Here is a 26,678-nt window from a genome sequence, read left to right on the forward strand (position 1 = left end):
TTATCAAGTCATAATTGTATCCATTCTGAAGATGCTGGTGTTACTTGTGGCATACAACCATCCTGTAATCATGGTGACATTCGTCTTGTTGGTGGATCTAATGATAATGAAGGAAGAGTTGAAGTGTGTATTAATGGAGTATGGGGTACTGTCTGTGATGATATTTGGGATTCATATGATGCCACTGTTGTTTGTAATCAATTAGGGATTAATGGATGTAAGGGAATAATTATGATATTTTATGCATGTCATTTTTCCATTCACAGTGGCCACTGCTCGTACTAATGCTTATTTTGGTGCTGGTACTGGTCCTATTAACATGGACAATGTTCAGTGTACTGGAAATGAAGGATTCCTTGTCAACTGTACTTACTTATCTACTCACAACTGTATTCATCAAGAAGATGCTGGTGTTACTTGTGGTGGTGTGTTTCAGTGTAATAATAGTGATATACGTCTTGTTGGAAGTGATTCACTAACTGAAGGAAGAGTTGAAGTGTGTGTTAATGGAGCATGGGGTACTGTCTGTGATGATTTCTGGGACTATCGTGATGCACAAGTTGCCTGTAAGCAATTGGGACTTCCATTCACAGGTAATGAAAAATGAAATGAATTTATGTTTTTACTTTGTGTACTTATTAATAAAGGTGCCGTGGCTTATGGTAGTGCTTTTTATGGACAAGGAACTGGTCCTATAGTACTTGATAATGTAGGGTGTGCAGGAACTGAAGGGAGCCTGTTCAATTGTACATACCTAGCAAACCACAACTGTGTTCACTTTGAAGATGCTGGTGTCATGTGTCAGAGTGCCAGTTGCAATAGTACTGCTGTCAGATTAGTTAATGGTCTTTCTGAGACTGAGGGTAGAGTAGAGGTGTGTCTCAATGGAGCCTGGGGTACAGTTTGTGATGACTTCTGGAGTACCAATGATGCTGTTGTAGTCTGTAATCAGCTTGGATACAGTATGTCTACTAGACTTTAAATGTATCATTAATTGTTATTATTTATTATTTGTAGATGGATCACTAGCTATAGCAGTAGGTAATGCTTACTTTGGTCTGGGTACTGGTCCCATTAATATGGACAATGTGTTCTGTACTGGTACTGAGTCACAACTAACCAATTGCTTTCACCTTACAACACATAACTGCATTCATTCTGAAGATGCCAGTGTTATCTGTGCCCCACAAACTGGTTAGTACAACATCAGTAACAAAACTTGATTTAAATCCCCATCTTATTAGCTAACTGCTCTGAAGGAGAGATAAGACTTGTTGGTGGTCAGAATAATACTGAAGGACGTGTTGAGATATGCTTGAATGGACAATGGGGCACAGTTTGTCACGATCTCTGGGATAACACTGATGCACAAGTTGTTTGTAGACAGCTTGGTTTCTCCACAGATGGTCAGCAATGCCTGCATTTCATAAATCATTGATTTCAATATTTCTATTTTGATAGGTGCACTTGCAAATTCTAATGCTCAATTTGGTCAAGGTACTGGTAATATCCATTTAGATAATGTTCAATGTAATGGATCTGAATCAAGCTTGCTGGCTTGCTCCTATGCCTCGGTTGATAATTGCGTTCATGCTCAAGATGCTGGTGTGCAATGTGGATTTGGAAGTATGGGCCTTTGATTTATCACATATGGCTTGATGTCGTTTTTACAGATGAGTGTGTAGAAGGCCAAGTGAAGCTAGTTGGTGGTCTGGTAGCAACTGAAGGAAGAATTGAAGTATGCATTGGTGGCTATTGGGGCACTGTCTGTGATGATTTCTGGACATATGAAGATGCTTCAGTTGTTTGTAGACAACTAGGTTTTGAATATGCTGGTACGACAAATAAAAAAATTATTATAACAAGTAATATTTCTTTAATTGACAGGTGCACAAGCTCTAACATTCGCTGCTTTTGGAGTTGGCAGTGGTCCTATTTATTTAGATGATGTGCAGTGTATAGGAAATGAGACAGGGCTCCTTAACTGTACTTACAATCCCAACCACAACTGTATTCACTATGAAGATGCAGCGGTTCGTTGTGCAGCTGCTGAATGTAATGAAACTGACGTTCGTCTTGTCGGAGGATCAAATTACACTGAAGGAAGAGTTGAAGTGTGCCTTGGTGGAAGATGGGGCACTGTATGTGATGACTTCTGGGGAGTGACTGATGCTAGAGTAGTCTGTAGACAACTGGGATATGAATGGGAAGGTATAAAAATTCAACTATCATGTACTTACTAAGTTTTCAAAACTGAAATATGTAGGTTCCTATGCTTATAGTTTCTCATACTTTGGTCAAGGCTCTGGTCCAATTGTGATGGATAATCTGCAGTGCACTGGATCTGAAAGTGCTCTCACTGATTGTCCTTTTGATCCTGACGTCAGCGACTGTACTCATCTTGAAGACTCTGGTGTCATGTGCCTACCTAGCCCAAGTATTCAAAATTTGCTTTGATTTTAGTCATTTTTGTGACCCTTTATCATCATAGGGGAGTGTAATGAGAGTGACATTAGGCTAGTAGGAGGTGCCAATGCTACTGAAGGAAGAGTTGAGGTGTGCATATTTGGTGAATGGGGTACTGTCTGTGATGACTTGTGGAGTATACAAGATGCTGTTGTTGTCTGTGCACAATTAGGCTATCCAACTGCATGTAAGCTAACAGTACAAAAAAGACTTAAATAGCTACAATGTAAATGATCGCTCTATTTATTATTTTTTGTTTCTTTTAGCTGCTCAAGCTAGAGGTAATGCCTACTTTGGTCAAGGCACTGGACGTATCAACATGGACAATGTTCAGTGTACAGGCTCTGAAGATCAGCTCACTTCTTGCACGTTTTTGGCTGACCATAACTGCATCCATTCGGAGGATGCCGGTGTCATATGTGGAGAGGCTGAGTGTGAGAAGGGAGATATTAGACTTGTTAGCGGTTCCACTCCTTACGAAGGACTTGTTCAAGTTTGCTATAATGGAATATGGGGAACTGTCTGTGACGATTACTGGAGCACTCTTGATGCTATGGTTGTCTGTGGGCAGCTTGGATACAGCACAATGAGTAAGTACAGATATCTTTAAAAAGTACTAGGTATTTTATGTTTGATAATCTTGTATTTCATAGATGCATTGGCATATTCTAACTCATACTTTGGTTCGGTGACTGGTCCTATTAATCTTGATGATGTCCAGTGCTCTGGAAATGAAGAAAGTCTATTAGATTGCCCCTTCAATCCACAGCATAATTGCTTGCACTCGGAAGATGCTGGAGTAATGTGCTTGGAGCTATCACCATCTGTTAGCCCTACTGTTGCTCCACTAGGTTAGCATAGCTAATTAGAAAAATACTTTACTAATTCCTCTAAAACCTGATTTACATTTGCCACAAAACGCACTGCAAACTATTGCAAAATAAAATTTGGCTAATTTTATGTCAACTTCAAAGTTTTTGCATGAAAAGGTAAGCTCATGTGCTTTTGACCGTTAAGTTGACTGTAAGCCTAGCTTCATAATCAATGCATGTTAATTTGAAGTATAAGTATATATAACTTTCATATAATTAGTGTAAAAAATTTTATAAGTGTAATTTGTGTGTAACGTAATTAATTAGTGTAAGGTATTTAATTTGCATAATTTTTAGAAATCACCCCTTTTTGGGTGGCCAAAACTAAAGAATTTCTGATTTTGGCTTATTTTTAAAATGGCCATAACTCAAAAATTTGAGCTTGGAATCAGGTCAAACTTTCCACAGAGCATAAGTACATCAATATGTATCAGAAAATGTAATAAAAATTTGGGTGATTTTTTAAGCCATTTTTTGGAAAAAGCATGGGCTATAGCCTTGGGTATTTTTCAGATTTTGGCTCATTTTTAAAAATGACCATAGCTCAAAAATTTGAGCTTGGAATCAGCTCAAACTTTCCACAGAGCATAAGTACATCAATATGTATCAAAAAATGTAATAAAAATATGGGGTGATTTTTTTAGCCATTTTTTGGAAAAAGCATGGGCTGATTTTGGCTCATTTTTAAAAATGGCCATAGCTCAAAAATTTGAGCTTGGAATCAGCTCAAACTTTCCACAGAGCATAAGTACATCAATATGTATCAAAAAATGTAATAAAAATATGGGGTGATTTTTTTAGCCATTTTTTGGAAAAAGCATGGGCTATAGCCTTGGGTATTTTTCAGATTTTGGCTCATTTTTAAAAATGGCCATAGCTCAAAAATTTGAGCTTGGAATCAGCTCAAACTTTCCACAGAGCATAAGTACATCAATATGTATCAAAAAATGTAATAAAAATATGGGGTGATTTTGGAGCCATTTTTTATAGCCTTGGGTATTTTTCAGATTTTGGCTCATTTTAAAAAATGGCTATAACTCAAAAATTTGAGCTCGGAATCAGCTCAAACTTTCCATAGGGCATAAGTACATCAATATGTATCAAGAAATGTAATATAATTTTGGGATGATTTTTTAGCCATTTTTTGGAAAAAGCATAGGCTATATATAGCCTTGAGTATTTTTTCAGAAAAATACTTATTTTTTTAGTTGGCCATAACTCAATTTTTTGGAAGTAGCTTAAACTTTCTACATAGCATAAGCACAACAGAAATTATAATTAAATTGGGGCGATTTTGGAGTGGTTTTTAGACAGCTAGCCTAGATTTTATACAGTATTTTTTAATATTAGCATAATTCTTTTATATATATCATAGGTTCATGTGGATTGGCTGGTTTTACTGAATGTTGTAACACTAGTGTTGCTCCTAACTGCTTTGGAGAGACACAGAACTGCTACTGTGATTACACTTGCTATGAGTTTGGTGACTGCTGCGATGATATCGCTGACATTGGCTGCACAGGTATATAAGCTCTTATATTATATTTAAAATGTTATCACATACTTTTAATTAGTGGTTGGACCAACACCTACTCCGAATGCAGGTAAGTAACCACTACTACAATTTATTTAAATGATCTATTTTCTTATTTTTAGGATCCTGTGTATCATTAGGCTTTAATGGGTGCTGTAGTCTCAGTAATTATCCAAGCTGTATTGGGAGTGATGGCATATGCTTTTGTGATATATCCTGTTACCTTTTTGGTGACTGCTGTTCAGACATTCAGAACATTGGATGCTATGCCAGTAAGCTAACAGCTCAATCCAACAATGGATGCAATGATTTCTATTAAATAAAAATTTCATGATAACATTTTTTATAGCTACCAGTATTCCGACTTCCACTAGTGCAGCAGCTGGATTCTCCACTTCCTCTCTAGCAACTATGACCACTTCAGCTGTATCACCAACAACCATAGCACCATCTACTGGTAAGCAGGATTTCTGTTATGTACTATATCAGCTAATAGCTGCAATAAATAATTCATAGTTTTTACTTGTAACAATATGCATATGGATATGATTATTATTTTCATTTTATGTTTAGTAACTAGTGGAATTACTTCAACTCTGTTAGTTACAACCACTTCTGCAGCACAGTCCAGCACTCCACAGCCATCAACTACTCCTGTACAAAGTAGCACTGCTCAATCCTCTACTCCATTGCAGTCAAGCACTCAACAGCCATCATCTACTCCTGTACAAAGCAGTACTGCTCAATCTTCCACTCCTGTACAAAGCAGTACTCCACAACCATCATCTACTCCTGTACAAAGCAGTACTGCTCAATCTTCCACTCCTGTACAAAGCAGTACTCCACAACCATCTTCTACTCCTGTACAAAGCAGTACTGCTCAATCTTCTACTCCTGTACAGAGTAGTACTCCACAGCAACCATCTTCTACTCCTGTACAAACCAGCACTGCCCAGTCTTCTAGCTCCATACAAACTGGCACTTCATCTTCTACTACTCTCCAACCTTCAACAGCAGCCACAGTGCCAACATCAGTTCTTACTAGGAGCTCATCTATACAGAGCACTCCTGTTCAAACAACTTCAATACAACCATCATCTACTCCAGGGCCAACAGCAAGTAAGATACTATTGTATTGTCAGTGATTATCTTCTTAATATCGTGATACATAAACCCACTTTTAAATCAACTTATATTAATGATCAATATTACTATTAATTTTAAAGTTCAAAACACTATATTTACTTATTTTTTAATCATTACATAGCTCCTGGACCAGTTCAGAATATTAGTGTTACCATTAATAATGATAATTCAGCTACCGTCACATGGATATTACCACAGCAAGGTGCTCAATTTATTTCCAGCTATGATGTACAAGTTACTAGCACTGGAAATGGAATTAGCTTCAATAAAACTGTGTACGCAACAGGAATTCGTAGTGCTACTTTTGACTCTCTCAGTAAGTAGAAATAAAGATTAAGTGTATTTGATAATTGCGTAAGCATGAGAGAATTTATTTATTTTTTTACATTTTTAGCTCCATATGTTCCATACATTGCTACTATAACTCCGTTTAACACAGTTGGAAGGGGGACTCCACAAACAAGTGATCTTTTCTTTACAGCACAAGGAGGTTCGTGGATATTATAATAAGAGTAATTTTAGAAGAAATTGTAGTGAATTTGAGTCCTAGTGTTTACTAGTAACTGTGTTTCTGGCATGTTCCTATCAAAAGTTATTAAAGAACACAAGTTTTTCTACTTGTCAAAATTTTTTGATAGTAAAAATTAAAAGTTGTTTTTGTCACCTTGTTTACACTTTGATTTGTAAGTTGAGGTGTGAAAAAAGCTTGTAAAAATTGAAAAAAATTTAAAGATATTTATCCAGAATTTGTTATTAGAATCAGCTCAAACTTCTACTTCATAGCATAATGACATGTATATGTATCCTCTAAATGATGTGATTCACAATACATGTGCCATACATTCACCGTTTCATTTTCCTCTATCAATATAGCACCATCTATTGGCCCTGCTAATGTAGTACTGACCAGAGTGTCTGACACTAGCATTAATGTAACGTGGACTCCACTCACACTATCTCAAGCTAGAGGAGAAATCACTTTTTATCAAGTCACCTATGAGCCAGTTGATAGAGCAGACAGTCCAGTGTCCTTCAATGTATCTGGTAGTACCAGCTCTGCTGTACTGAATAACCTAAGAGATACTAGTAAATACAGAGTTAGTGTTGCTGCTTTTACCGAAATTGGTATTGGACCAGCTACAACTGTTTCAGAGACTAGTATGTAATAAATTTAATGCTACAAGACCAATTATCTTCTAATAATTATAGGTCCTACTGCTGAAACATCAGCCAACAATGCCGGGGCAATAGCAGGGAGTATCATTATAGTATTAGTTGTTGTTGCTGTACTGGCTATTGTTGCTATCCTTGTTGTGGTATTCATTCGAAGGTACAACCATGGAAAATTCTCTCCTAGTACAGAGTAAGCAATATCACTATGTACATAAGGTTCTGTTATTATAGTGCTGGGATTATGGAGTATTAGTAAATCATTAAATGCACTTATCTTTTTTAGTCATGACCTTCAGACTTTGACAGACAAGGGTGAGCTTGGAGTAGGCGGAGATACTTATCGTGAGCTTTCTGATGACGTATCTCATTCTTATGTGAGCCAAAGAGAAATAGCAAAGGTAAATAAATAGATAGACTAATAAAGCAGTAATAATTAAATAATATCAATTAATATACATTAATGACTCACAGTGTAATTATAATGTCTTAGATGCCTTTGTTTTATTAGATAAAATTTTACATGCATTATTTTAATCTACCTAAAATATTTTTGCACTTAATAGGCGCAAGAAGCTGCTAATGCTAATCTTGATGATAAGGAAAAGCTTTTGGTAAGTTTGCCCAAACAAACTTAACCAGAATTAAAAATAAATATATTTTATAGATAAATGATGAGACTTATGAACTGTAGAAGAAAAAGCATAATTTTTTTATAGAGCATGACAGACATACATGTGCTAAAGCTTTATATTTTATCTCTTGCTATATTACATAGATATATATTGTTTTTATGCCATTAAGTAAAATGCTATTTTTATATTTTGTCATTTAAAATAGTGGAAAGAAACAAAAAACTTATAATAAAAGTACAAAAAATTAAGGATTTTGTTTGAAGTGTAAAGACAATGAACAATGATAGGACAGTGTAAGTTCTTCAAAATTGTGGCCAAAGTCCCTGTACTACAGTGCATGGTCTTAGGCCGAATTTTATCAAAACTTACAAGGAGAGATATCTTCATTTTCATCATTTTTCCTAATGCACATACATGTACTTATGTTGTGTAGAAATTTTGAACTGATTTTAATCAAAATTAGATTTTTATAATTTTTTTTATAAAGTTAAAAAATTTGACCAATATCATTGGCCAAATTTTGCTAAAATTGAAAAGGAGAGAATTCTCTATTATTTAATTCTTTCTGATACATATACGTATACATGTATTTATGTTGTGTGTAGAAAGTACATGTAGCTGACTTTAATCAAATTAGAATTTTAATGATTTTAAAAGTTGCTCAAAATTTTGTCAAAAATGACTAGGAAGAAGTGTTTTAGTTTCATAATTTTGAAATTACATCCTTGATTCTAGAATGTGCATGCACAAAATCTGATCCATTATTGAAGAAAATTATTAATAAATGGAAAAGCAATAAGGCACTACTCAATCATAACAATAAATATAAAGTAGCAATAAAAAGAAAAAAATATATATATACCAGTAAAATGTGTTAAAAAGTGTTTAAGTGATGCGTGGAAGCATAAATATATCAGCAAAGCAAAGTTTTACTACGCTACTATAGTTTATGTGTTCATGTAGACACGGCCTTCATCCTATACACAAAAAAACAACAGTAATGATGACAATATCTGACAGCAATTGATACAACTTATGGACTACTAATTACACTTAAATTCAATCAGCATTAAATCCACTATCAGAAGCAATTGATACAATTTATAAACTAAAAGGTACTAAGCTTAAAATAATACAATCAACTTTAAAGCTGTTTGCTAGAAGCAATATTTATGTCAGAAACTTACAAGCTTAGCCTTGTCATCAATGTCATCAGAGATCATGTTGAGGGCCTCCTGGAAGTCATCATCATGAACAGTGCTGCCCATGTGCTGACTGATGTTATCATCACCTCCTTCAGGGAATGCCATTCTGTTGGAATAGCCTACAACATCATGACTAGAGAGGAGAGAAAAACTTTTAAATACAGGGTGCTCTTTATAAAATCATAATAATTATGGTAGACCTCAATAACAAAAAATTAAACTATAATATTGGCATAAAAACATTATAAGTCAATTAAATTTTCTATAAAAACTAAAAGTCACAATTCATAAACTTTTTAAAAAGTTTGGACAAAGCCTCCTGTTTCTTTGTATGTGCATGTACATTAGGGCAGGGCAATGGGGCAGAAACCTTAAATGTTTTACATTCTTCCAGAACTAACAACACATTTTAGCAATATTGCACTCACTCTGGGAACTTTTTGGAGCGATTGTTAAAGACGACAAAGAAAACAACGACAACGACTACAATACATACAGCAGCAAGGAGAGTAATGACAACTGCTGCAGATATACCAGCAGTGGCTCCAGTACCAAGACCAGATGAAGACCCAGTGGCTACAGTCGGACGTGAAGTGGTACAGAAATCAGCATTAAAGTCAGAGACTGCAGCAGTGCAGGATGAATCAACAGCGAAATCAACTCCATCAATGTTAACGGTAGCAGGAGCTGTGGTACCCATGACCCATGTGCTTATAAATCCAACAATATCAGTAGCAGTACGAGATCCTGGAGCAAATAGTTGGGCCCTGAATGTGACTTGGTCGGACTCGGTTGTGTCAGGATTGCACTGGAAGCGCTGCTGGGCTATGAGGGCAGAGGAGAAGCAGTTCTGGCACTGTTTGTTGATCTCTATGACAACTTTGTTAACAATGGTTGTAAGTTTGGCAGTGGATGATTCAGTCTATAAGAAAAGAAATTAAAATAATAACAATAATAATAATAATAATAATGAAGCATTATGCATGTAGAGTGTTGACTTACAGTCCAAGTGCCGCACTGTTGTCCAGCATTGAGAGCAATCTTCAATTGGAAGAGAGCAGTGCTTGTAGCTGAAGAAAAATAAATATAAAAAATAACTCATTATAGTGTAGTCCTTTCATTTATTAATTGTATTTATAATCATCAACTATTGGGTTTATCCTTGTCCCTCTCTCTCTCTCTCCAAATATTATTATCATTATTATTGTTGTTGTTTTTGTTGTTGTTATTATCTCATTATTTATTTATTTCATTTATTTCTTACTTGGCACAATGACCATTGGATTAGTGGCTAGACCAAGACCAGCAGAAGTTATACCAGCAACAGTCACGGCATAACGTTGAGAAGCTATCAGTGTATTTGGTGAAGTCCATGAGGTTGTTGTGCTATCAGTATTAACTGTGGTCCATTGTGGATTGACTCCTTCTTGAAAGACTGCATAAGCAACCTGGTATCCAGTGACATATCCTCGTGCCTGGTAGGTATTGAGTGGAATCCATGAGATGGAGATGGTGTTCTCATCCACACGTGTTGGCTGAGTGATAGTTACTGGTGTGTTTGGAGCTAATGAAAGAGAGAGAAAGATTCAATATTAATTACTATTTCATGGAGTCTGCTTCTTTTCTGTCCATTTCCCCTACACTTACTAAGTTGATTGGTAAAGAACATGTAAGAATAAACATCGCCAGCTCCATAGATATTACTAGCCGTGATATTCATCATGTATGGAACACCAGGCACTAAAATAAAACAAATAAATAATTGATCATAATTATTATTATTTTTTATAAATCTATGTCATTATTATATACAGTAGCTTACTAAGTGTGGTAAAGGTTACTAGTGTGGCCTTGTTTCCAAGTATTGTAGTTACGTTGGGTGGCATTGATCCACCAACAACTTGAATGGTGACTGTGTAGTTAGTAATGATGCCATTGGTTGTAAGAGGTGGGCTCCAGGTAACTCTGTGTGAGTAATCATTAATAGGGATTTGTGTGATGTTTGACACAATCTCTGCAAAATTATGGTAGAAAAGAATAATGTTAATTATATCATTAATAGTAATGAGCATTAATAAGTTAAGAAATCATTTTAATGATGTCACAATTAAAGGAAGCTACTTAAATATAATAGTAATAATAGAACAAAAGTTTCATTGTAAACCATGGTCAACTAAATGAGCAATTTAACATAGTAAATGTGTGCAGTGCCTCCTTTGAATTATAACTTGAACAATACACACAAAAAACAAGCAAACCTGGTGGAGGTCCTGTAGGTGCGATTGGGGTAGCAGTTGGAAGGATGGCAGCTCCATTGCACTGAATACCAGCATCGTCATTATGAGTACATTCACTGGTATCAGGGTTTGATATACAGTAGCCGAGACCAGCCTCAGTACCAGCACAAGCAACATCTCTGAAGAATATATCGCCATTACCTGGACCATATTTACTGCCACCAAATGCACGAACAGCTATAAAGAGAAAAAATAAAGATACGCATATGATCCAAAAAAGACAAATAGAAAATATGTAACACTAACTACATGTGTCAAAAACCAAGTTCTATAAGTTATAGTACATTGCTAATGTAAATCATAGTAATTTATAATAGGACTCTGTTCTTACGTGATCTCTCAAAGCCCAATTGATAGCAGGCAACCTGGACATCGGGGGTATCCCAGCTCTTGTCACAGACAGTTCCCCACTGTTGATAGTAGCATATCTCAACACGACCAGCATTAGGAAGGGAAGCTCCAGCAACACGAATAGCACCATTAGTACAAGGATTCTGGCAAATAACTCCGGCATCATTGGCATGAGAACAACTGACAGAGGATCCTGTTTGATAGTTACACTGGGCGAGACTGCTCTCAGATCCAGTACAGTAGAGATTAGTGATGGCAACATGATCGTCACCCTGGCCAAAGGAAGCATCATAAGTAGCCTCAGCTCCACCATAAGGCAGACCCAGCTGCTTACAAACAACACGAGCATCAACATTGTGGAATTGGCTATCGCAGACTGTACCCCAAGTGCCTCCGAGACAAATCTCAAGGCGACCCTCAGAAGGTGAAGAGCCATCAACAAGGCGGACTTCATGTGTCGTACATGAGTCTTGACAAGTCACGCCGACATCGTAAGTATGGGAACTGCAAGATGGGTTCATGTTTTTAGCACATGAGGCGAGATTGGCTTCGTTTCCAATACAGTCGAGGTTAGAGTAATGTATAGGATCAGCTCCTCTACCAAATGACTGGACTTGAGCAGCTGTAGAAATAAAGAAAAGCAATAATATAAATTTTATTATTGAGATAACGTAATTGTGTATTGCTGGTTTGTGTAATGTAGAAGTTTATGGGACAAATGGCAAAGATTACATTATATGGTGAAAGTTATAATAATGAATATCAATGTTTCTCCATTACCAGTGTATGGGAGTCCCAATTGTTTGCAGATGACAACAGCTTCTTCAGTAGCAAAAGTGCGAGAGTTTGGATTATCACAGACGGTTCCCCACTGTCCATCACGACACACCTCAAGTCGTCCTTCAGTGTAGTTGGCCCCGCCGACGAGTCGGATCTGGTTCTCACCGCAAGCCTGCTCACAGCCAACACCAACATCAGAATAATGAGAGCAGTAGCCGGTTTTGGACAAGGAGCAGTTGTTAAAGTTTGTTTCGTTTCCGGTACAAGCAATGTTTTTGATTATAGTTGAGGTTGAGCCATATCCACGACCAAATTGAAGATTCACGTAAACCCTTGGACCTAAGAAATTAAAAAGTAACAATAATTACAATACTTTTCTTCTTTCACACTAACACACAGCTTCATTAACAGTAATGAACAGGATTCGATTACATACTTCCGGTTGGTTGTCCCAGTTCCCTGCACACAACTCTAGCATCCTGGAGATCAAAAGTATTCCTGCAGACAGTCCCCCAGCCTGTTGTAGTGGAGTAGACTTGAAGACGGCCAGCATTAGGTCCAGGAACAAGTGCTGGTTGATTGTTGTAGGCTCCAGGCTCATAGCAAGCAATACCAACGTCCTCCCACCTGTAGCAGTTGTGGTTGGTGATATGAGGGCAGCTAGTGATGTTTGGCTCATTTCCAGAGCACTGGACATTGTCCATCACAATGTTGTTAAGAGTAGAATATCCAAAGTATTGATAAGAGTACTGTATGAAGAGGGCACCTATTGGAGGGAAAAAAATGATATAAAACATTACATTATTAAGAATTCTGTCATAAATTGAGTTATAAAAGACAAACAAATTGTATTTCTAGTACATTTAGTGTGCAAAAAACTCAAATACAGATTTGTATGTACTAGATGAAGTAAGTTTATTAAGATGCATGTACCATTAGATGGTTCATTAGGGAAGATTGTCTTGCAAACAACCCTAGCATCAACTTGACCAAAGAAGTCATCACAGACAGTACCCCACTGTCCATTGTAACACACTTCAAGTTGTCCTTCTCTCTCACTTGGACCCCTAACAAGTCTTGCTGCACCATGCTGACAAGTAGCTGCTACCGCAACAGCACAGCGAACACCAGCATCCTCATAATGACCGCAGTTGTGTGAACCAATAGCATTTGATGAACAGTTGACTAAGTGTGTCTCAGTACCGGAACAGAAGACGTTGTCAAGCCAAATACTTCCAGTACCAGCACCAAAGTAAGCATATAAGAAAGCCTGAGAAGCTATTAAAAATATTAAGATAAAAATATGCTAAAATGCAATGCATGAGTGTATTACCAGCTAGGTTGTATGTGTATCCCAACTGTCTACAGACAACTCTGGCATCAGGTGCATTCCAAAAGTCATCACAGACTGTGCCCCATTCTCCATTGTAGCAGAGCTCAACACGTCCCTCATTAGGGACAGTCCCACCACGAAGACGAAGTTCATTATTGTTACAACTGCAAGGATAAAAAAATATTGAAGTATTATTGCAAGCTATAAGTACATTAATAAATTTATCCCATTTATAATTTATAGCTTTAGTGACATTAAGATGTCCTACAAAATATTATTTCTTCTACTTTTTAAGCTACAGCATATACTGTATGCTAATAACAATAGAAATAATTATTTTAAAATATTATGTACCGGCAGGCAAGTGTGTAGTCAATACAACAGTCACCATGTTCCTCACAATCAGGAGAGCAATGGCAAACTTCCTCTGAGTTGATTCCCTGACAGTTACTAGTAGTAGGATCACAGCAAGTACTAGTGTAGCCTGCTAGCTCACATGGTCCTATTCAATAATGTGGAGTTTAAAGTCATTATTTGATGTATAAGTGTCTTACCTGGAGCTGTTGTGCCAAATCAGAGAATTTAAGGATAAGCATAGAGAGGGAGAGAGAAAGATAAAATATGTCATGAGTATACAAATATGAAGAGAGAATGAGAAAGAATGAGAGAGGGAAGGTAAAATTAATGAGAGAGAGGGAATTAAGGTAAAGTTATAAGGTACATAATTTTTATTGTATCACTTCTTACCGCACTTTGCACCAGCATCTTCATAATGTACACAGTTATGACTTCCAACAGCATTAGCAGGGCAAGAGAACAGATCACTTTCAGTACCAGAACATTGGACATTGTCAAGCCAAATTGGACCAAAACCAGAACCAAACAGATTTGATACTTGTGGTCCTGAATAAGCTTGTGCACCTATTAGAATAGTAGTAGTAATAATAATAATAATAAAGTAATAACTCAATATTACATTTCCTTACCTCTCCATGGAAGACCAGCCATTTTGCATGCAACTCGAGCATCATTAATACCCCAAAAATCATCACAGACAGTTCCCCATCTTCCATTATAGCATATCTCTAGACGTCCCTCCATTGAGGTTGATCCACCCACAAAACGAGCTTGGCCATTAGTACAAGCAGGCTGACAGGCAAGACCAACATCATTGTGATGACCACAGCAGACATCAGAACCAGCACAATCAGTGAGGTAGGCCTCGCTGTTACCAGTTGTACAGGAGAGGTTTTTTGCATAAATGTCCTCAGTACCTTGACCGTACTGAGAAACAGGGTATATAGTGAAGTCTGTAGAAGAACAAGAAAAATTTCAAATATTAATCTCATCCTTTCATCTAAAAAAATTGCCAATGCTATATTGGAATATTATGTGTTCATTATATTTATACCATTAGGTGCATACATGCTGTAAATAATAGTAGAACATACTTGATGTGCTGAGTCCCAGTGAGCGACAGATGACAGTAGCTTCGTTGTTATCAAAGCCACTGCTACAAACTGTCTTCCATCTGTAGTCTGTATCACAGACCTTTAATCTTCCATCAGATGCAGCACCTCCAATAAAATCAATGTCACCAACTGTGTTGCATGATGTGCTTGCAGGTGGAAGAGAAGGAGGGGGAACTCCACCAGCTATGAAGGAAAGAAATCATCAATGTTGGATGTATTTATGCAACTCATAATAATAGCAGGAATTACCTGGACAGGTGTATTCGATCCCTGGACAACAGTCATTATAAGTATGACAACTAGCATCACACCAACAAGCACCGGAGCTAACATAACAGCCTGATGAGCAGCAGCCAGAATGCCCTCGGTTACTGCAAAGAGTTGAGAAACGACAGCTGACAGCTGCGTCCATTGAGTGAGGGCAGGTGGAAGGAGTAGTGTAGGTACACTGGCTGACACTGGTCTCAGAGCCATTGCAGTTGAAATTCTGTGCACCAACAGTGCCAGAACCTTGACCGTACAGGGCCAAACCATAAGCTTGAGCACCTATATACATGTACATGTCAGTCATACATTTTGCAACTTGAAATAATTATTGTAGCCTTTAGTGATAACCAAACTTATAAATTTTTGAATACATACCTATAGTTGAGAATCCCAACTGCCTGCATACAACAGTTGCCACGTTAGTGCAAAATCCGTCATCAGCGCAGACGGTGGTCCAAGCGCCGTTGAGATAAATCTCAAGTCGGCCCACAGGACCTCCCGTGTTAGTTCCATTGACCAGTCTTACATCTCCACTACCTAAGAAAAGCCATAAACTAGCTGTATTGCATTGCATAAAACGTACTTTGAGACTGAGCGTAGGCAAAGAGAGCACAAAGAACCAAAAAACAAACAGTCTTCATTCTTTTTCTTCTGCAAATTTAAGAGAAAAAAAAGAATAATGGAGCGTGGGAGTTAATAAGCGCAATCAATGAAGCTCAATAGAGCTCCTTTTACCTGAAAGAGAAGGAAGATAGTGGCCTGGGCTTTCTTGGAAGGTCAGCTAAAAAAAGACGCAGCAAAACTGGGAGGTCTAGCGGGTCTTATGACCAACACAAGGGCGAGGCTGGTCATGAGAGACGCCATGATTACACTTTAAAGATGTCGCGAGAAGAAGAGATAGTATTCACGGGCCACTAATAGGAACTTGTGGGCTATAGATCACACAATAAATATGATCAGGAATTAATTTATCACACAATATTGCAACACAAACAACATGGCTAAAGAAATTGGCAGATTTGCAGCATTGGGTTTAACTACTAACGTCATTCTTGCATGCACATAACGACAATGACATGGATTAAATTAAAAAAATTACTAGAGATATAGTAAGAGAGGCTATAGATGAGAGAGAGAGAGAGAGAGAGAGATGATTTCATCAAAATAACCACTCAAATACACCACATAAAAGTCTCAACGTGTCTGCTTTATCTTTAATCTCTTCTTCTCTTCCAGCCAGCCACTCAACTGCTGGAGTCTCTCGTCGCACTTTTCCTCCTTCTCCTTCACAAATCTGTCTCGTATAACCTTAAAAGCTTGAGCAGTCGAATAAGGAAACTTTGTCAAAGGGTCTATATACTTAGCCGGTAAGCCTGTTACCTTGCAGTACAAAGACTTGGGTTTTGTTGGTTTCTCAGTTGGAAATATCGAGGTAGGTATTGTACTTGTGTCCGTAAATACAAGAAAGTTGCGCGAATATTTCTCGGTTGTTAAACCTCCGTCTCTCTCAAAGGCAGGCATAGTGACAGAGTGATAGCGAATTGCCGGACCACTGATAGTGTGATCTTTGATTTTGTACGTCTTCTTTTGTGCTTCCATGCGAGCGTAAGCCTCGAGGGAAGCAAGGTTCTCCACTTCTGTCTTCTTTGCTTCTTCCAACAGCTGCTCTTGTGTAAGTATAGGCACCTTTTTGGAGGATTTACGACTATATTTACGCTTCATTTTTAATTCTTCTGTCCTCAATCTTTCCCTCTCTAGCGTCAACTGGCCCAAGTCTATTGTTGACTTGCGAAGGTTTCTCGGCTCGTGGGGTTGGTCTACTTGTGGAACCTCCTTTTTCTTCTTTCTTGGAACTGCTGGAGATGCTACAGTGATAGTAAAAAATACAAAGAAAAGACAAGAAATAGAAGAGAGAAAGAGGAAAGGGGAGAAGAGAGAGAGAGAGAAATCAAAAACTTTTAAACAGTTACACCCCAAATAAACCCAAACCTTTAGCTCTTAGCCTTTTAGCAGGTGCCTTGTGATCATACTTAACCCACTTCCTTCGCTTTGGCTTTGCTTTAAGGAGAGCTTCCTCATCCTCCTCTTTCTCCTCCTCATTCTCTGATAAATCGAAATCACTATCAACAACATCTTCCACTTCATCTTCTGACTATTACAAAGAATTCTATTTTAGTGACTACCAAACAATCACAAGTCAAAAAGTCAAAACTATAATGCCTTCAGAGTAATGTTTATACTACATTATGCATATGCACATAATGCAGGTAATGCTTTAGTTTTTACGGTTTCAAATTATTTTATTTTAAAGGTATCATCAGTAATGCATCAAAAATGAAGAACCTAGCTTCTGTTACTATAGTATAAAAGCTAGCACAATTGAACTCTCATGCACCAATCACATGTCAAACATGAATGATAATAATATTACAACAAATTATATAATACATCTAAATAGGTACATCAGCATGATTTGACTAACAAACACAGCAGTGCAATTCCCTTAAAAATTATTTTTTTTACTGTTCGACGTCAGTCACGTTACTTAATCATAAAGGATATGAGTCAGCTAAGAAGTCATTCTGTGCCTCTCTAGGGAGCAATAGTGAATATCAACAAGGCCACGCCCAAAAACACTTAAAATAAAATATTAACGGCTCACCTGATATTCTTCATCTTCTGAAGCTTCTTCAAATCCACCGTAAGCCGTGCTGTAAAACTCGTCTTTCATCTCTTCTTGCTCTAAGAGTTTGGAGATATTCCTTCCAGCATTTACACGACGTTGTCTGTCGAACGCCATTTTGATTTTTGGACCACACCCAATCTTTTTTGCCGCGAGCGCGGCAAATCATCGTATCCATGGAAACAGATATAGGTTTGGCGGGAAAATGGCCTCCAATAATGATCCTGGGATTCTGAAAGCAGCAGAGCAAATCTGGGGAATGCTGGACGCAATGGCTGCCAAAGATCCACAAGAGTACAAAAAGTTTGTGAAGAAGCAAATGGAGGAAGGCAAAGAGTATTTAACTTCTCCTGTTTTTGCTTTTTGTCTAAAATGTCCTAAAACACGCCACAAAGTGAGGCTTGAAATGATTAATTAATAATTATAATTAATCTAATTAATAATGGGCATGTAGTGTCTGGAGTTTCGAGTGTCAGTCAACACTTATTGATGCCATTGTGTTATGTGTAGTCTAAAGTGGGCAGCTAATGAGTAAAAACTGTATACAATAATGTCCCGTTAATTAAAATAGGTTTACAATAATTTATAAATTTTGAATCAAAAGTATGGGTGATTCGACCTTTTGACGCATGCTTTACTCTATAATAGAGCCAAATTCTATTCCAGTATCAATGTAATATCAGGCTTACCGTTACATAATAATCATAAACCCACCTTTAGAGCTATGATTACATTATGTTAATAATAGGAATTATTGAACATGGTTACTGCTATATTTATGCTGCACTGTAGGGTAAAGAGTGCACACTGTATATTAATGTGTGCAGTTGGAACAGAGTACCCTATCCTCCAACTGATAACGACCCTATACCTGTTAAAGGTGGAACTCTACGTCATCATCTCAACGACAAAAGAAAAAGAACCCAAAATTCTGAGCTCCTCTACGAATTAGCTTTCAATCCACGTGTAACTGAAGAATGCTCAAAGGACTTGCTGATGTTTGAAATGCTTAAGAACCTTTCGTTAGATTTCACTGAAGACACTCTGAGTGTTCATACAAATCGTGAGGCTGTTACTAAATCTAATGAGCCAGTTGGACCTTTGGAAGACTTTCAGTCATCTTTGGACGAGAGCATGAGCCATTTGCTACCAAAGGAAAGTGAGATTGGTGACTCACTTTTCGAGAAACTCTCACAGCTACATGTATCAACGTCCAGTGAAAATAAACAAGTATTTTTACCAGAATTGAAACTAAAGCAAGAAAATGATAATGAAGCAAAGAAGAAACCATTGATAGAAGAGATCGCTAGTTCTGTTAGCAAAAAGACTGCAGTCAAGAGACCCCATTATATACTGGAGAATAATAATGGACTATTGAGGATTGATATACAATTGAATGGAGTGAAATCTGCAACTGACATTGACCTTGAAGTATCAAATGTAAGCAAAATAAAAAAATTTCCCTCTACAATACACCTCAGAAACCGGGCCAAAGACTCTGTACTATAGTACAGGATCGTTGGCCAAATTTCATCAAAATTGAAAAGGAAAGAATTCTTCATTTTATAATGTTTTTATGCATATATACATGTACTTATGTTATGTAGAAACTTTGAGCTGATTCTGATCTAAATTGCATTTTCAAAGAATTTTAAAAGTTGCTCAAAAATTGGGTCAAATTCCTTGTACTATATAGTACAGGGTCGTTGGCCAAATTTCGCCAAAATTGAATAGGAGAGAATTCTCCATTTTTATGATTTCTTCTGATACATATACATGTACTTAAGTTGTGTAGAAACTTTGAGCTGATTTTAATAAAAATTGGATTTTCAAAGTTGCTCAAAACTCAAAAGACCATTTTCCAATAACATATAACATTATTTTGCTGTTAAATGCTCAACCTTATGATGCTCATTTCTCTCCATAGTCTGATCTAGAGCTTTCAGTTGAACATATGTATCACTTATCTCTACCATTTCCAAACCCTGTCCATGAGGATACTCTTAAAGCTAAGTTTAACAAGCAAACCGGACAGCTAACATTAACTGTGAAAAGATCTTAAATGAAAATATTTATAATTGTGGACATGTGGTTGTGTACAGTGTGCAAAATATCAATTTGTTAAATGGTATCCAAGCATTAATTATACAGCAGGTGTTTTATTTATTATTTGCGTGATTAGAGTATCAGGATATACTGTACATAATCATGACTATACGTCACAAATTAAAAGTCAGGAAGAATGGTATTATTATTTTATAAGATACATGTAAAGGCATATGATAGTAACAAAGAAAAACCTGCCCCCTCACCCTCTCACTTTCTCTCTGTCTAATAATTTAATAAAATCCCTAAATGTTGGTTCTCTTTACGGCAAAGAACCGTCTCAAAATAAAAACCTGAACGAACGCAACAAGGACGAAAAGAAGAGCCTCCCCGAGAGACCAATACTGGACTTGATTATTTAGATGTTCTGCCATCCTGCGTCCTTGTGACTCCCTTAGCCTGTGGTGGGTCTGATAATCGTGTACAACACGTAGTGCTTCATGTATTTTCACAACTGACGTCTCTAGCTGTGTCAATGCCACTTGATGTGTGCCCATTTCTTCCGTCAGCGGTGGCTCATTCCCAACCACTAGCTCAAAATATATCACTTTGTGAGAGAAACTTGAGAACTCATTGCTGAAGCAGATCTGGTGCTCCCCGGTCAGCTCCGCCGTGAATTCTATTGTGTCGTATTTTTGTCGCTGGGCGCTGTACAATTCTTTGTCATTGGGGCCTGTGATTCTTATGTCTACGTCAAAATTTCCGCCAGATATTACCTGAAAAGATTGATAAAAAAAGAATAGAGACAAGTAAGTGAAAAAGGTGTTACATGTACGTAATAACATTCCATTTTAATAACCTGTAGTTTATGACTATTTATCATACAATACTATAAAAACAAATTAAAATTAATTTTATCACTTACCTGAAAATCTACAATACTTTTAGTCCCTTTTTCTATCTCCTCAAAAAAGCACTGGCTTTTTCTATCAGGGAGCTCGAATGAAAATTCTGTACCTTCTACTGCACCTGCCAGTAGCGCCAATAGTATTAAAACTATTGGCACAATGGGGTCCTCCATCTTGTCCTGTGTCACGTGATGATCACGTGAGCAGGCATGCAAAAAAAATAATAAAGCCACCGCCCCTATTTAGGTGGGCGTGTGATTTTTAATCACGTGACAATCAGGCAGTATACGGTTATTGAGCTTTCCGTATAATCTCTCCTATTTCCAAGGATCAAAGGAGAAGAGAACGAGAGAGACGAAGAGCTGATTGTAGATAGGAAATGGCTGCTCCTCCACCTCCTCTACCTAGGAGAGACCGCCCGCCATTGCCTGATCCAAGAACGTTCTCTCCTCCCGGCCCCCAGCAGCCTTACCCGTCCGAAGGAGCATTCTCCCCCCAGCAACAACCATCTTCCCCATCAAGCTCCATATCCGCCCCTGACCTCTGTCAAAATGGAAGCGACTTTGGCTCCTGTCTCCAGCTCAACTACGACGCCATTAGCAAGCGACACGAGGAAGAGCTTCACTCGCTGGAGAGTCTAAGGATGCACATTTTCAAGAGGCAGAAAGTTGATAAGGAATATTCCGACTCACTCCAGCGGATCAACCAGTCCTGCGAGAGATCTGCTCAGTTCCCAGTGGCAACAACCTCACCTGTTGTACAGGTAAGAAGAGGGCGCAGTCTTTTTGCTTGTTAGAAAGATAATAGTCGAGAGCTCAGGGCCGACAGAGTTAAAAATTTATTAACAACCCTCTGCATTATAATTTTTTGAGCTACGCATACGTGCGTTCTGCAAGTTTTGAGTTTCATACCTGATTTTACAATTATTGGCAAAATTGAGAAAGTTGATACTAACTATGGTACATGTATTTGTAGTTTTTGCAAGTTAAGCTATTATTTTGCTTTTTTACTAACGCACAAATGGATCAAGATGTCTATAGGATTATTTTGATAAAATTACTTGTAATCTTTCAATTGATTATAAAAATAACAATAACAGTTAAGATATGTATATTTTCTAATGCACATTGTAGTTAAATGTAGTTATGGAAATGTCACTTGCATATTACTATCATTCAATACTTTTGGAATGAACGAGAATGGATATTCTGTAGTATATTGGACTAATATTGGTACACACATAATGTACACATGATATGTCTTGGGCATTTTTGTTGTAAGATAAGGATAATATTATGTTGAGACAGTGAAAGGGAGAGAGATTGGGTAATCTCTTGACATCACTCTTACTGTAATAAATGAACTGTGACAAAACTATAATCATTAAAATCACAAACATTGAGTGATGTTATATATTTGTATCGTACAACTTTTTGAGTATTAGCTATGCATTTTAACAGGAGGGAAATCCAGAGGCTGTTATAATAGAATATAATGCATAGTACTTCAATGATTATGATGATGTGCTCCTTAAGTGGATATAATTTGTTTTCTTGTAACACATCTGTGTTCTCCTATATGTACATGTGTGTACGTGTGCTTGAGTTATTCTCTTGAATAACTGACAGGTTGCTTATTTTGATACTAACTAAACAACTACTGTGTATATGTTCTTTTTGGCAGATGTCTCTGTCTCTCTCCCTCCCTCTCTCTCCTTTTCCCTTTCTCATTGTGTCTTGTTGCTAGCTGGCTATTGAACTGCAGACAAAAAATGATTAAATGAATAGAACAATGTGCTGTGTAGTCCATGTACAAGTATGCTTAAGAGAGAAATAACAGAATAAGATAAAATACATTGTATGATTAATATCAATACTTATCGTTTGCTTATTGTTATTATTTTCTTGATGGGTCACTTTCTGTTTCCACCAAATCGATACAATGCAAACACTAAACAATAAATAATAATAATGATAATAATAATAATAAACCAAACGTAGCATGTACATGTACGTGTACGTGTTCATGAAAAATAGTTCCTCCATGAAAGTGTTTTTCTAAATTCGTTGACTTAAGTTTTACAACATTTTCACAAGAATCACACACAATTGTGGATACATAAACACTCACATACTCAAGTGTATGCTCTGTTATTACAGACCTTGATAGAATAGATGATAATAGAATAATGTAGAGAGAGAGAGATGTTATACAGTGACCAGTGTGTCTGGAGGTGTGTGTATAAGTAACGTAGGACTGAGATATCTGCTTGAGGTGAAGCTGAGGGCAGATATCAAGGGACTCAGGTATTACATTACTGATACCAAGAGTAGATAATAATTAGAGGAGAGTGTCCTACTGTGCCTATACCCCCTGCTTCATCACAGCGTAGAATTGAAGAGTCACATTCAGGATATTTTCAGTATTTTTGAGTAGTTATGTGAAAATAACTACTCAAACTCAATGAAAATACGGAAATATCCTGAATGTGACTCTTCAATTCTACCCGGTGATGAAGAGCCAGTAGGACACTCTCCTCTAATTATTATCTACTCTTACTGATACTCACCTCCAGATACACTGGTCAGTAGTCTTGACATATAACAGATAGATACCTAATTACATCTATAATACATTTATTTTTTTACATTTTAAAGTAGCTACATACATGTAGATGTGTATGTATAGTAAATTTGACACATTCAGTAATGCTTTTATGCTCGTACACACAATTACCGTAACACCTGTACATTTGTACACACACACACACTCTCTGTCTCAGAGTAATAACAGTGACCACATGTTGTTGGCAGTCGTGTACTTTTGGGAATAAACTTCACTGGGAAACAAAAATTGTTTTCTGGAGGAGAATACAGCATGGGAAAACTAAACCCTGTTGTAAAGTGGCTGTGAGTGTACTGAAATTATAACAAATACTCCTGCTGTATGTGCTGTTACATATAGAAAGAGCTTAGGAGTTTTTGGTCTTTCATATTTGGTCTAGATCTCCTAAAATCTATCATTTTTTAGCTTTTTCTCTCGTACATGTACATGTATTTAGCCCATGGTGCCCTCAATTCTCCCATTTTTAGTTAGATCAGTCTCCTAATATTTATTCTTAGTTTTAAAATGACTGTACATTTACATGTATATCTGCTAGTCTCCACTTTACTTTTTGAACTTTTTTCTTTTCACTGTGTACGTGTAGGCTTGGAAGGTTTTCTTGCAAGTATCAGAAAAGTTGCAAGCTCAGCTGTCGTCGTCTTCCGATCAAATGAAATCGATGATAGAAGTCGTCGACGAACTTATAAAAAATAAAAGAGGAGCAAAAAAGGTACATATACATGTAAACCTAACTATGTACATGTACATACATGTGAATGAGAGGGAGAGAGAAGATATGATAGAGGGAATTATAAATACTGCATTTTGTAGAATTTTTGAGGGCTGCTAATTTTGTGGATTTTGCGATTTTTTGAAGGTTTGGAAAATCCTTTCGCGAAAATCAAATTATCACAGTACGAGATGACAGACGGCATAAATTTGCGAAAATTAAATTTGCAAAGTAGATTTTAGGTAAATTTGCAAAATTTACATCCCTCGAAAATTTGCGCTATATAGTATTAGCAATTTATACATACATGTATATAGCCTTATTATATAACCTTACACGTGTACATTATGTACATCTAGTATAAATACTATGAAATTTTAATAGTTTATTTGATAAAAGGCCCCTATGGTATACGTGTACATCATTCATGTACATTTACTATAAAGTGTGGGCAGCTTAATAGTAATAGCTACATAGTAGTAAAAGTAGTGGGTGACTTTTAATTAAGTAAATACTATTTTTATTTTTACACATCCTTAATGCCCAGGGGAGATCCCCACTCTTTACTAATTGTCCCTATCATTTCCTCAATGATAGTCTGATTGGCTCCTTGTGATCATGTGATCTTAGTGGTCAACAAGGTTGATGTGACTAATGGGTATTTATGTTGTGTTTTTGAACAATTGCTGGCTGTTTATTTTCTTCTGCTAACAATAGTCATTGTATGTTTACTTTTGACAGAAGCATCAATATAGAAACTATTTTATGGCGATGAGATTTTCCTGAGCATAATAATGTCAACATGTACACAGTTTTATTAAGGACACCATTGGGCCCACACTACCTGTCCTTAATACATGTACAGTGTAGCTTCTTTATTAAGGACACCATTGGGCCCACACTACCTGTCCTTAATACATGTACAGTGTAGCCTCTTTATTAAGGACACCATTGGGCCCACACTACCTGTCCTTAATACATGTACAGTGTAGCCTCTTTATTAAGGACACCATTGGGCCCACACTACCTGTCCTTAATACATGTACAGTGTAGCCTCTTTATTAAGGACACCATTGGGCCCACACTACCTGTCCTTAATACAGACAGATGTCTTCATTTCAGAGGTACTTTTGTATAGGTTTGTACCAATTGAGACATTATAAAATGTCCTCGTTACAAAGGTTACATTATAGTACATTCTTGTTTCTTCCTGTTTGCTGCTACATGATACAGTGTGTTTTCTCTTTGGTTTACATTTGTATAATTTCAATCTTTTATTTATATTTACTATTGATAGTATAGCATTACAGTTTCTGTGCCAATTTGAATACTAAAGCCCAACATACACGGGGCAACATGTTGAATGCAACATTGAAGCAACATGTTCTATTCAACATGTTGCCTCGTGTATGATAGCAAATTTGTTGCATGCAACATCCAAGCAACATGTTGCTTCAAGTTGAAAAATTTCAACTTCAAGCAACATGTTGCTTGAAACATCAAAGGTAACTAGGCAACACATAAGGAATGCAATAATAACTTCAGCCTTTTATTCATAATAATTATTATTATAAAAATAGCAAGCAACATGTTTCCCCTTTTGTTCAACACTGTGCAACATGTTGAATACAACATGTTGCTTGATGTTGCATTCAACATGTTACCCAGTGTATGTTGGGCTTAACTGTACACACACACACACACACACACACACACACACTAATCAAGAAATATTTTAATCTTTATGCCTACATTTCTAATAGTTGTTCACACTTGCTCTCTCTCACGGTACTCTTGTATGTATTATGTAACTTTACTTAACGCATTCTTAACACTTAGTTAATCCTGTATTCCATAGGTCAGCGATGATCAGAGGATTCAACTTGACACTGAGTTCACTAACATGTGTAATCACGTCCAGGACCTGAGGAGGGACTACAGGAAGCACTTGAGAGCGACTGAGAAGTGTCGTAATACCTTACAGAGTCTTCACCAGAAGCAAGCAAAAGCAAATGAAGTGGAAAGGTATGAGAAATGGAAATTTTGTCTACATTCATTTTCGCTATTATTATTATTATTATTATTATTATTTTATTTATTATTTTATTTATTTATTTTTTATTTGTAGAAGCCGTATTAAGTTTGTCAATGCTGCGAAGAAGCTTCATCAGTGTCACAA

At 36.9% G+C, this 26,678-nt stretch overlaps 5 protein-coding genes across 5 annotated transcripts in view; 2 read left to right on the forward strand and 3 right to left on the reverse strand.

Annotated features, from left to right (window-relative positions):
* LOC100636340 (deleted in malignant brain tumors 1 protein-like) overlaps positions 1-8,045 on the forward strand; it is a 24,025-nt gene extending 15,980 nt beyond the window's left edge. The window contains exons 24-47 of the mRNA XM_020001003.1: positions 1-217; positions 267-593; positions 648-962; positions 1,018-1,194; positions 1,245-1,406; positions 1,462-1,626; positions 1,674-1,835; positions 1,888-2,211; positions 2,267-2,437; positions 2,492-2,653; positions 2,733-3,056; positions 3,120-3,317; positions 4,714-4,860; positions 4,913-4,942; positions 4,995-5,144; positions 5,222-5,329; positions 5,446-5,991; positions 6,140-6,334; positions 6,413-6,508; positions 6,892-7,176; positions 7,228-7,381; positions 7,475-7,589; positions 7,755-7,802; positions 7,856-8,045. The exon at positions 1-217 is cut by the window's left edge and continues 1 nt beyond it. Coding sequence (XP_019856562.1) covers positions 1-217; positions 267-593; positions 648-962; positions 1,018-1,194; positions 1,245-1,406; positions 1,462-1,626; positions 1,674-1,835; positions 1,888-2,211; positions 2,267-2,437; positions 2,492-2,653; positions 2,733-3,056; positions 3,120-3,317; positions 4,714-4,860; positions 4,913-4,942; positions 4,995-5,144; positions 5,222-5,329; positions 5,446-5,991; positions 6,140-6,334; positions 6,413-6,508; positions 6,892-7,176; positions 7,228-7,381; positions 7,475-7,589; positions 7,755-7,802; positions 7,856-7,882 — 4,605 coding nt within the window. The 3' untranslated portion in view covers positions 7,883-8,045. The remainder of the gene's footprint in view (positions 218-266; positions 594-647; positions 963-1,017; positions 1,195-1,244; positions 1,407-1,461; positions 1,627-1,673; positions 1,836-1,887; positions 2,212-2,266; positions 2,438-2,491; positions 2,654-2,732; positions 3,057-3,119; positions 3,318-4,713; positions 4,861-4,912; positions 4,943-4,994; positions 5,145-5,221; positions 5,330-5,445; positions 5,992-6,139; positions 6,335-6,412; positions 6,509-6,891; positions 7,177-7,227; positions 7,382-7,474; positions 7,590-7,754; positions 7,803-7,855) is intronic.
* A 537-nt stretch (positions 8,046-8,582) lies between these two features.
* On the reverse strand, positions 8,583-16,364 carry LOC109585070 (deleted in malignant brain tumors 1 protein-like). Its single transcript, XM_020001016.1, has 22 exons — positions 16,264-16,364; positions 16,112-16,179; positions 15,904-16,065; positions 15,511-15,807; positions 15,241-15,444; positions 14,776-15,099; positions 14,537-14,710; positions 14,344-14,349; positions 14,144-14,291; positions 13,790-13,953; positions 13,390-13,734; positions 12,893-13,222; positions 12,457-12,795; positions 11,657-12,298; positions 11,287-11,502; positions 10,851-11,042; positions 10,676-10,768; positions 10,293-10,592; positions 10,031-10,098; positions 9,457-9,950; positions 9,011-9,161; positions 8,583-8,800 (listed from the first exon to the last, which is right to left on the reverse strand). The coding sequence occupies exons 2-22, from the start codon at positions 16,167-16,169 to the stop codon at positions 8,771-8,773; spliced, it is 4,737 nt and encodes a 1,578-aa protein (XP_019856575.1). The 5' UTR covers positions 16,170-16,179; positions 16,264-16,364; the 3' UTR covers positions 8,583-8,770.
* Positions 16,365-16,574: 210 nt separating this feature from the next.
* On the reverse strand, positions 16,575-18,354 carry LOC100636592 (vacuolar protein sorting-associated protein 72 homolog). The gene is made up of 3 exons (XM_003389194.3): positions 18,191-18,354; positions 17,518-17,680; positions 16,575-17,393 (listed from the first exon to the last, which is right to left on the reverse strand). The coding sequence occupies exons 1-3, from the start codon at positions 18,326-18,328 to the stop codon at positions 16,723-16,725; spliced, it is 972 nt and encodes a 323-aa protein (XP_003389242.1). The 5' UTR covers positions 18,329-18,354; the 3' UTR covers positions 16,575-16,722.
* A 40-nt stretch (positions 18,355-18,394) lies between these two features.
* LOC105314050 (PIH1 domain-containing protein 2-like) lies at positions 18,395-20,350 on the forward strand. Its single transcript, XM_011407970.2, has 3 exons — positions 18,395-18,605; positions 19,004-19,651; positions 20,139-20,350. Exons 1-3 carry the CDS (start codon positions 18,417-18,419, stop codon positions 20,271-20,273), a joined length of 972 nt encoding a protein of 323 aa, XP_011406272.1. The 5' UTR covers positions 18,395-18,416; the 3' UTR covers positions 20,274-20,350.
* A 55-nt stretch (positions 20,351-20,405) lies between these two features.
* On the reverse strand, positions 20,406-21,368 carry LOC100635958 (transmembrane emp24 domain-containing protein 7-like). Its single transcript, XM_003389190.3, has 2 exons — positions 21,183-21,368; positions 20,406-21,033 (listed from the first exon to the last, which is right to left on the reverse strand). Exons 1-2 carry the CDS (start codon positions 21,336-21,338, stop codon positions 20,563-20,565), a joined length of 627 nt encoding a protein of 208 aa, XP_003389238.1. The 5' UTR covers positions 21,339-21,368; the 3' UTR covers positions 20,406-20,562.
* Between the last annotated feature and the right edge of the window lie 5,310 nt (positions 21,369-26,678).

This window comes from Amphimedon queenslandica, unplaced genomic scaffold, assembly GCF_000090795.2.
Source record: "Amphimedon queenslandica unplaced genomic scaffold, v1.1 AMPQUscaffold_13123, whole genome shotgun sequence".
Taxonomy (NCBI): domain Eukaryota; kingdom Metazoa; phylum Porifera; class Demospongiae; order Haplosclerida; family Niphatidae; genus Amphimedon; species Amphimedon queenslandica.